An 11247-nucleotide genomic window follows, 5' to 3' on the forward strand; every position below is an offset into this window, starting at 1 on the left:
CAACTTAATTTTAAATGTCTAAAATTCAATACGATTGGGAGAAATTAAGTTTATAATAATACAAATTTTAAGTTACCAGTAGAGTTTAGGAAATGTGAGTAGACGTGGGTGGTAGTTGAGTAGTACTTGAGTCTTGTTATAACTTTCCCAATACATTTTAATTAATCTCCCAACAAGCGCATGCAAATAAAGCAGCCACAGTAATCAATATTTTGATCATTATTCAAGTTGTGGTATATAAATTAAAGTTATGGTCTCCAGAGAAATTCCCAACCACCACGCTTGTCGAAATACAATCTTGATCTGAGTTTAAAAAACAACCATCTATTTTTTACATTATTGATCACCTTTCGCAGCTTTTGTCTAATGCTTAATTTTTGGAGTGAGTAGGTTCTCACGGATCTTAATCCATGAGACGGGTTAACTTTGCTAATGTGTACAATAAAAAGTAATACTTTTGACAAAAAAAATAATATTTTAATGGATAACCCAATTAGAATATTTGTTTCACAAAATTTACCCGTGAGACCATCTCAAATGAATTTTGTTGTATTGGAATGCACGCATATTACGGCATATATACAAAGAGGAAGCTAGACATTTTATTTAGGGGTCAAAAAATTTGAGCATACGTAACATATATTGTTTTAACATTTATACTCACAAAATAATATTAATTATATAAACATATATCTATATAGATTAAAAAAAATTGATTCTAAAAGATTAATCTTACTTTAGTATAATAATAAACATTTAGAAAAAAAATTTACCTGAAACCAGTGTTATATTAGAACTCCGATCCGTTCTACAAATTAAGAATAATTTTTCTAATAATTAACAACGAGAACATGATATGCAAAACTGAAACAAAAACAATGGGTAATGAATCGAACTAAACCATTCAAACTCATGGTGATTGGTGATCATCCATGGATTCGAAAAATAAAACAAAACAAAAAACAATAGAAACAGAAAAAATTAAAAATATGATAATGATAAATCAAGTACTACAGTTCAATGAGCAAACTATTTGAATTAGTTTTTTTGACGGTAACTATTTGAATTAGTTAATGAACTGAAGTAATTAAAACTAAAACCAAACAAAAACAAATTAAATCAATCAAGAATAATTAACAATTACAAATGATACTGAAATCAATTAAAATAATATTAGCATACAATATATATATATATATATAATTTATTTTTCAAGAATAGCATATTAGGTTACGTACTTATCGATTGTGAGAGACAAACAAATTAGAATTTGAGATTTAAGATTTGTTATTATTTATTAAATAAAAGATTATAAAGATCAAAGGTAAGACACATTGATGATATTTATAGAAAAAAATATATTTGACAACTGATAAGTGATCGTATCATGAATTATTATGAGTAATGATATATTTGTTGATTTTATATGAATTGTGTGCAATGATGGAACCAAGTTTTTATTTCTATACGGAGGGTTGAGCTTATATCTTTTTTCGTTTGAGTTACCAAAATATTGTAAAATTGGACTAATTAAATTGAACGTGAGTATTTAAAAAATGGGCTAGTCGCGCTACGTCTGAGTGGAACAACACATAGTTCAGCTGATGATCGTGCCCTCTTAAACAAAAGTTCCGAATCCTTCCCTCAATATAAACCAACCAACTTAATTACCCGACGATTTTATAATTTTCTGGACTGAACATACATGTGTCACGCCACCAATCGTTAGACACCAAACTTTTATTTATTAGGTTATTTAATTCAAATGATGACAAGCAAGGCACGCGGTCACCAAGACACACACAAATGCAGGGAGGTTAATATGGGTTAGTCTATGCTACACCGGGAGTGCTTCTTCCCCTATTTCAATATCATTAGATCACGTGGAACCCATATATTTTTATGGAAATTTACAGATGTCTTGATAATCCAATGGTTGATATTTGACCACATCATGGGGGAGAAGTACTTCAGGTGTAGCATAGAATAATCCGATTAATATAATAAAATAACCAGCTGACACAATAAAAAATTATTCTATGCTACATCTGGAGTACTTCTCCCCACATGATGTTGTACGTCAAAATCGGATCACCAATACATATTTTAATTTTCATAAAAAATATAAGGGTGACACGTGATGTAATAATATATAAATAAAGGAAAAAACACTCCCGATGTAGCAGAGTAGTAACCCCACAATAGATATAGATAATAAAAAAAAAAGGGAATCATATTTTTTCTTCTTAATAATGCAACACAATTACGTGATACTCAGCCACAGCATCCACGGTGGTAGCATTAAACCACACGGTACGCGTTGTAGCGATCCCTCGTGCCAATCGGAAAACACCGGAGCCACCAACGACCGGCATCTCACGGTACTTGTGGAAAACGGGGTTGTGGCCGAGCACGCTCAACGTGCTTCCATTGAACTTCCCATTTGTGAACACAAAGTTGAAAGACATGAGTAAGCCTATCTCCTCCAATGAAGCGAAAGTATATATCCCTTGAGCCCGTCCGACGATCTTCGAACCGGGTTCTGGGCCGACTGTCAATGGGCCGTCGATCACTTCGACTTGACCGAAATTTGTCTGGGACTGGAAAGTACTGGTGTTGGGTTGAGCTACTGGAACAGTACTCGGATTCTTGCCACTTACATTATCATGATAGAAGAAGCGAAGCTTGGTTAACTTTTGTTTTGAAACAGGAAGATTATCGAACCATTTTTCTACTGATTTGGGATCTTTGGGTGTGTAGCTGTGAACTGGGGAAAAAGGTATCGAAATAATCAAGAAATGAAGAATGAGAAATATCCACACTTTCACCATGTCTTCTTCCACAGCTAGATGAATAGAAGACGATCGTTTGAGAGAGGGAATTGAAACCAATATGCTATTATATTATATATGAGCGTGTGTGTAAAGGGTACCGCGCGTGCTCAAGTGAAGGGATAGCTAGTCATCTTCATACAGGTTACCGATCCAGGATCCCGAGTTAGGGTGAGCTTGAATTTAATATAATAAATTACATATAATTAACAAAAAAATATAACGAAATACCGACCTATATATATATATATATATATATATATATATATATATATATATATATTAATTATATTATATTGATCAACGTATTTGTGAGTATGAGTTTTTGAATCATAAAATTGAGTGTTACACAGTTATACTACCAGATTCTATATAATATACCACTAAAGTTTGAGTTTACACATTACACTTCAACTTCAAAGACATCAAATATAAAATACAATAAATATCTATAAATTTCGTTTCTAAAGTAAATAGAAAACGAATATAACAAAACAAGACACAGATTTTTTGTTTTCCCATTTTCCCTAGATTTACATATTAATCAATTAAATATTAATCAATATAAACATAAGTAATTATAATTTTTTTTAAAACAAATAGAATGATAATTGAATGATAAATAAAAATGAAAAGAACACTAGACTTGGATTTGTGCAAGGAGTGTCATATTGTTTTTTTTTTTGTTTTTTGAGATTAAAGAGCGTCATATATATTGTTATATTGTTGATTTAAAGTTGGATAAAATTTTTTTTTGGGTCGAATAAAAAAATTTTGGGTTGGATGACAAATTTTGAAGTCTTAAAAATTTTAAATTGAATCACAAAAAATTCAATTTTTCAGTTTTATATAATAATAGTGGTTAAAGAAAAATAAATAATAAACAAATACTAAGAAAATAAAAATAATAAGAAATATTTTCAAAAACAAATTAGGAAAGAACGAGAAGTTTCAAAAATTCCAAATTAAAAAAATGCCTAAGAAAAAAATAAGAAAATGAGAGAAACATGGATAGATAATTCAAAGTAAAAACAAAACAAAGAAAAAATAACATTAAAAGATAATTTAAAGTAAAAACAAAACAAAGAAAAAATAACATTAAAAAAATATAGGAAATACAATTTTTTTTTAAAAGAAGGTGGAGGTGGGTTGCTCAAAAGGGTGAGCTGTTGATTGTTGTCCAATGTCCAAAACAAAACCTATGAGAAAATAAAAAATTTCAATTGAGAAAAGGCCACCAGCTATAAATTGGAAAGTGATAATTAAGGTTTGGGCTGGACTTGAAAGGGTGGACTGGGCTTGGCTAGACTAGACTAGTAGTAAAAAAAATTTTGGGCTGGGCTACAGCCCACCACAACCCTTGAAAAGATCCGTTCCTGATCTTCTACAATATGGAACTAGATGATAATTTGTTTTTCAGCAGACGAGTATTTGAGTTAGTAGAGTAGGTGATCGTTTGACTATTAATAGTCATTGATTCCATTGATTCTCATTTACAAAAACTTTTTGGGACAAGCATCTTAAACACAATTTACCTACTACGGTTTAGCTTGTTAGCATAATTTGTTTACGCTAGACTGAAGATTTACTCGGTGTAAAATGAAGAATAAATAGCGATTATGAATCTCTACGTAATCGAATAATAGTAAAAATTATAATGTGTTAAAACAACTATTATAACATTAGTATTGTGTTTCTTTCCCAAAAATTATTACGTAAAAACATCTTATAATACTAGCTAATTATAATTATAACATTTTAAAGATGAGGAGTGTTATTTCCACTCTAAAAAGTACTAATAACACTTCATCTTATATATTTAATTAATTATTAGTCAATATTAACCTTATCTTTACTTTTCTTATATTATAACATTTGGATTTACCATAAAAATTTCAATTCCAATTTTTTTGTACGTCAATAACCAAAACTATAATATTTTAAAAATTGGTTCACAAATTTTGTCATATACCGAAAGAAAATAAATTTAAAAAATATAACATTAATATTAAATATTTCATCCTGGCCGGTTTTAGAAAAAGAATACATAAAATAATTGAGATATAAAAAAACTTTGAATTATCAAATTATTATTTTTAAAAAAACTTAATTATCAAATTAAATCTTATAATAAGATATAAGATATAAAATATAATAAATAATAAAATTAAAAAATTAGATTATTTTTTTATGTTTTTAGTATTTTTCTAAATTATACATAAAGAGGTAGACATGGTCGGGTCGAGAAATTCCGAATCGGGTTATTCTGGTTTGGCTACTAACTGATTTTTTTAAAAAAATTATTACATTGTATTTATATTTTTTTGTTAATTAAAAATATACTTAAAAAAAATACAAAAACATTAATATACTAGCATTCTTGACTAAAATATATAACTAAAATAATAAGAAGTTATTTTAATTAAATTTATAATATTATTTATAATTTTAATTAAAATTTTAAAATTAAATAAATCGGTACCCAAATGATCCGATGTGGTAGAAATTTCTACCCAATATCTGTCCCAAAATATTTGCATCGAGTTCGGATTCTAAGTGAACACGACAAACTACCCGAATTTTTAGAACGAAAAATACATCGAAGGTGTGGTAAAAAAATTACACTAATGATAATATAATTTTTTATAAAATTAAATATTATTTGAATATCATTCATTTTATGTTGACTTAAATAAACTATTAAAATTAATCCATATATTTTATTATTCATTTTGAGAAATTTTGAAATAAAGATATATTAATCAATAAATTTGTTAAATAATATTAATCTTAAAATTAAGCTTTTGAATAATAGTCATTTTTTTTTATATAAGAATATTGTGACAATCAAAAAATTTTGCACCTAAATATTCTACATATTTTGTGATAAAATTGAATAATAAATTTGTATGTTCCTACTAAAACTTATAATATTCAAGATTAAACAAAGAATTTTTTAAAATTATTTTTATGTATCTTAAAAATTACGATAAAATTTTAAAATGTTAGAATTTGTTATTGACATACAAAATATAGTTTTAAGTTATTTAAGGTAAATAAAAATGTTATATTATATAAGGAAACAATTACAAAGGGCATTATTGTCTAGTAGATAATTAAATAGGTAATGTGGAGTGTTATTAACACTTTTTGGAGTGTAAATAACACTCCCCTTTAAAGATACATAGTCTTATTTTATCCAAATACTTATTTTTTTTGAAATATGATATTAAAACTTATAAACTCCTTAAACAATTTTTTTAAAATATAAGAGCTCAAACATCTTTTTTTATTTAAGTATGAAAATGGAGCACTGGGACCAATTTCTCTCTTATTAATGATGCAACGCCACTACATGATACTCAGACACACCATCACCGGTGGTAAGGTTAAGCCACACGGTACGCGTCGCAGCGATCCCTCGCGCCAATCGGAAAACGCCAGAGCCACCGACGATGGCCATCTCACGATACTTGTGGAAAATGGGGTTGTGGCCAAGTACGCTCAGCGTGCTCCCATTGTACATGCCATCCGTGAACACCAAGTTGAAACTCATGAACAAACTTAACTCCTCCAATGAAGCGAGAACGTATATTCCTTGCGCTCTTCCGATGATCTGGGAATCCGGTTCCGGGCCGACTGTCAGTGGAGCATCGATCACCTCGACTAGACCGAAAAATGTCGGAGATTGGAGAGTGTTGTTGGACTGAGCTACTGTGACAGTGCTTGGATTCTTACCACTTATAACATCGTGGTAGAAGAATCGAAGTTTCGTCGACTTCTGTTTTAAAGTCGGAAGATTATCGAACCATTTTTCTACCGATTCGGGATCTTTGGGAGTGTAGCTATGAACTAGGGGGAAACCTATTCCCATCATCATAATGAAATATAATTGGAGCACGAAGATTATTGTTTCTTTCGCCATTTCTTCTCTACACCAAAGATGGGTCACTCGACGAGATTTTGAAATATATCCGCGGATGTTCTATTTATAATATTGTGCAAAAGGACACCTAAAATTTTTTATATTAACAAGATTCGGGTTTGTAGAAAAATTAGATAATGAATTAATTTTTTACAAATAAAATTATCGGAGAGAAAATTAAATATAACTAAAGAAAATTTTGGTATATATAATTGGATTGTTAGATGGTGTTTTAAATTATAAAAAAGTTTCACCATAATACCAGAGGTAGTTTAGTAAAAATGGTTTAACTTTGATATACACAAATGACGGATAAACATACATCGCATGTGTAAACATTAATGTATCTAAATATCAATCACAGATTTTGTATTCTAAAATTTTATTTTAAAATGGATATAAAAATATGGAAACAAACGGTTTCATCTAACAAAGAAGTTTATATATATATATATATAATTTTGTTACCCTGTAAACAGTGGCGTACCCAAAATTTTCAACCTGGAGGGGCGAATTCAACAAATTTAAATAATTAATACAACATACACAATGTATATAAATGTCATGTATCATATATTTTATCTAACACATATCGAGATTTCATAATTTAAAAATGCTGAATAATAGCCTCTCATTATCAACTGTCTCAAACACACTTATCTCAATATGATATCAAACAATAATTTAACAATATATCATCTCCCAACCTATTACGAATTGATTTTTTTTTTATGATTTTTATTTGTGAAAACGTTGTATCTACAGTTATAATGGATATTAATAATGCTATTTAAAATTAAATCTATATATCAAAGGATATAATTGATATTTATTTGATTAAATTATTTTTTTATAAGCAAGCTCGCTAATTTCAGCAAATTTAGAGAAAATAATTACCATTTCGCATGCATGCCAAAAATAAAGTTATCAAATCATTTCTAATATTACATTAGAGAGAAATCTGATGGATAAAACTGAGCAAACTTAAACAATTTTCCTTTATCACATTAAAGCCAAAAGGCTTTTTGTTTTTTTTTTTATAAAAAATACGGGAAAATACAAACTTACAAAGCATAATGCCCAATTTATTATAGCCTAAATAAATTTATTCTTATCTTATTCATTAAATATTATCTTAATCAATGTATAATTAAATTAATATTTTATAGATATATTATACACATAGTACTAGTTATGTTTTAAAAACAATTCAAGGATGCGGTCTCACAATTAAATTTGCTTTAAAATAGAGAATATGTATATATATAGTACTAAATTTTTTTAAAATTTCAAGGGGACAGTCGCATCTTTCGGGACCATGTAGGTCTGCCACTGCCTGCATATACATAATACACTAGCATAAGCGAGCGTGTGAAATCTGGGAAAAAAACTTTTTTTTTTTTTTTTAAAAAAGTAGTTGGGCATCAGCTATTACCCCGCACACTCTTTTTTTTTAAAAAAAATACGAGTTGAGCATCAAATGTTACCGACACAAAACAAATATATATATATATATATATATGTATATCTATTATATCTATACTATATATCTATTCTATCTATACTATATTTTATAAAGGCTGAGTCGTGCCTTATAATAACTGTTTTTCGGTGTGGTAAAAATATACCATTTTTTGTCCATATTTTTCTCAACTTCTTTTTCCCAAACTAACTTCTTTCACCTTTTTTTTCAACCAATTTGTATCATGTTTGCTTTTATGATTAATTTGACAATTATTTTATCTAAAATATCAATTTGATTATATTAACATATTAATTTATATTATATTCACAATAATTAATTTTCAACTACTAAATAATACATTATTTCATAAATAAAAACTTATAAAATATTCATATATTATATCACACACGCAACTGCGTGTGTTTCTGTCGCTAGTATTATATTAAGAATGTGATGAATAGAGAATTGCACAATCAACCCTATTTATCTTGATATATATCATTTGACACATTCAATTTGAATTGCAGTTGGACCCCTAATTATTTTTGATAATTATGAAATTATCCCTATTTTAATCTAAACCAAATTAAATAAAAAAAAGACTATGCAAGCACGCAGTGCCATTGGAGTACTAGTATATATAAAAGCTTTAAACAAAATAGTATGTTGGTGTGACATTTTTCTTAATTGCACAATCAGCCTTATTTATTTTGATATTTATCATTTGACCCATTCAATTTGAGTTGGAGTTTGACCCCTAATTATATTTGATAATTTTGAAATTATACATATTTTAATATAAATCAAATAAAATAAAGAAAGACTGTACAAGCACGCAATGCGTGCGTTGGAGTACTAATATTAACTAATAGGTTTCGATTAAACAAACATTGCTTTTTAGTGATATTAATTTGTTTATTATTTTATATATATCTTACATCTAATTATATTGAATCTTAGCTTAAACTTCACATTCAAGTCCCTAAATCATTTTTTTTAAGATTAGAACATACTTATGAAAAATATTTGATTTCCAAAGAGTAGAAAAACTGAAAAATATATTATTATATTGATCAACTGTAGTTTAGTGAAATTCGGAAAAGTGAGTAGTACTGTAGTACTAGTGGCAATGATTGAAATTAAACTATCGTGGAAAATGCAGTTAAGTACGCTATCACTTTCTCAAATTAATATTTTTCAATCTTTTGATTGATTAAAGCGTGTATATATCTCAAAAACAAATTTTTAGCGTCTTAGAAAAGTTGTACGTTTAAATATCAACTCGAAAGCAACACGATAAAGAAAAAATGGGTCAATAATGAGAATACATACATACATATATATGATTTTGATCTCCGCACTTTTAAATGCAGTAAACCCGTGGCGACTGCTGAAACATAATTGTGTAATTCTATGAAAATTTTTATAAAAACTGCTAAAACACGCTATCATGTTTTAGCAGTCGTCCACTGAAACCATGCATACTAAGATGCGATGGATGATATATATATAATCAAAATATTTACGTTACTTCAATATTTGGAGAAAGCTAGAGCAATGCATGCATTAGTGATATATGGTAACGTTTAGCTTGCTGTCAATTCTTTATTATTGTTGTTGCAATTTTCACTTGAACAAAAGATTGTGATCATACCTAAAGATACTTCTAGATTCTTGGTGTTTGATTATTTAATATTTATACAATATTTAAAACAAAAAAAAGTATTCATCCATAAATATTAAAAAATGAATTTCAGAAGCTAAGCTTCAAGGTTTCATGCTTTTGAATCACACATATTTTTGTGTCCGTAATTCTAGCAAAAAAACTTCAGAGCTTTGAAAAAACATAAATAATCAGAAATTTAACTATTTAATAGTAGCTAAATTTCCTCTGAGGTGCTTGAATGCGAAGGAGGCTTGAAATTTGAAAATCCGTTCCTCATTGAAATGCAATAAAACTTATATACGAATTTGAGGAAATTGTAAAATTGCTCTTTAAATTGACCAAATTTGGTTTTTGGTGATGTAAATATAGTCAATTTCCAGTACTCTTAGACTCTTAGTCCAATAAATTGGAATTTTCACTGTTTTTTTTATCACATTAATTGTTAACGTAGATGTTATATATCAAATATTTTTGACATAACTAGTGTTTTAAAAGACACCGCCTAGGGGCGGTGGCCCCACCACCCCGTTTTCTTCCTGGCATTGCCATATTAATCGCCCGCCTAGGCGGATTCAAATAAGCCTAAACAAATACAAATGAGCCTAATCCACCTAGGACTTAATTATCTATCCCTTGTGAGTAAGAAACATTAGTAGTTTTGGTATATATATATACTCAAGATTCCCTTTTTTTTTTTTCAAAAGCAATGTGGGACAACCATTTCATCAACCCTTTTCCAATTCATTATTTTACTTTTATTATAATATATAATATTTTTTATTTATGTGTAGATTGGATTTAGATATATTTCTTTTTAAATTTATTATTAATTTATTATTATAATAATTTTTTTATTACAATTTTATAAGAATTTCATACAAAATATAAGACATAAAATTATATTTTTTTAATAAAACTTATGAATATCTCAAAATATTTATTATTTAAGCTTAAAAAAACCATCTAGTTCCTGTCTAGGCGGCTAGGCGCTAGGCGATAAGTCACCGCCCGCCTACCGCCTAGCGTTTTTTAGAACATTGGACATAATTAACATCTTAAAAAATATTTATCTCTGATATTACAGTTAGATCGATATTGTTGACATGATATTGTATATCTCAACAAGGGAAAGTTCTATGCCACCCCAAAAGGCAATCTCAACAAGTGGTGTAGAGCAATTCATGTTACCTGATTGATTATACGTTTTTGTCAATAAATTTCCATGAATTCATACGCTCTCGAAAGTGCCCTCCTTTCCCAAGGTTTAAAAGTCTGGTCCGACAAGGGGTTAATTCGGGCAGCAGTGATGTGAAATTTTCATGATTCGGATTTAGAATATTGACGTGTTGGCCGCACTCTA

The 11247-nt window shown here is 28.4% G+C and overlaps 2 protein-coding genes across 2 annotated transcripts; both read right to left on the reverse strand.

Moving 5' to 3' along the window:
- Positions 1-1737: 1737 nt before the first annotated feature.
- On the reverse strand, positions 1738-2849 carry LOC140872254 (dirigent protein 22-like). The gene has a single exon (XM_073275067.1). The coding sequence runs from the start codon at positions 2829-2831 to the stop codon at positions 2247-2249; it is 585 nt and encodes a 194-aa protein (XP_073131168.1). The 5' UTR covers positions 2832-2849; the 3' UTR covers positions 1738-2246.
- Positions 2850-6141: 3292 nt separating this feature from the next.
- LOC140872310 (dirigent protein 22-like) lies at positions 6142-6756 on the reverse strand. The gene has a single exon (XM_073275131.1). The coding sequence runs from the start codon at positions 6754-6756 to the stop codon at positions 6166-6168; it is 591 nt and encodes a 196-aa protein (XP_073131232.1). The 3' UTR covers positions 6142-6165.
- Between the last annotated feature and the right edge of the window lie 4491 nt (positions 6757-11247).

This window comes from Henckelia pumila, unplaced genomic scaffold, assembly GCF_033568475.1.
Source record: "Henckelia pumila isolate YLH828 unplaced genomic scaffold, ASM3356847v2 CTG_461:::fragment_3, whole genome shotgun sequence".
NCBI classification, from domain to species: domain Eukaryota; kingdom Viridiplantae; phylum Streptophyta; class Magnoliopsida; order Lamiales; family Gesneriaceae; genus Henckelia; species Henckelia pumila.

Coding starts and splice junctions, on each gene's coding strand:
- LOC140872254 (XM_073275067.1), bottom strand. CDS start 2,831: ATGGTGAAAGTGTGGATATTTCTCATTCTTCATTTCTTGATTATTTCG.
- LOC140872310 (XM_073275131.1), bottom strand. CDS start 6,756: ATGGCGAAAGAAACAATAATCTTCGTGCTCCAATTATATTTCATTATG.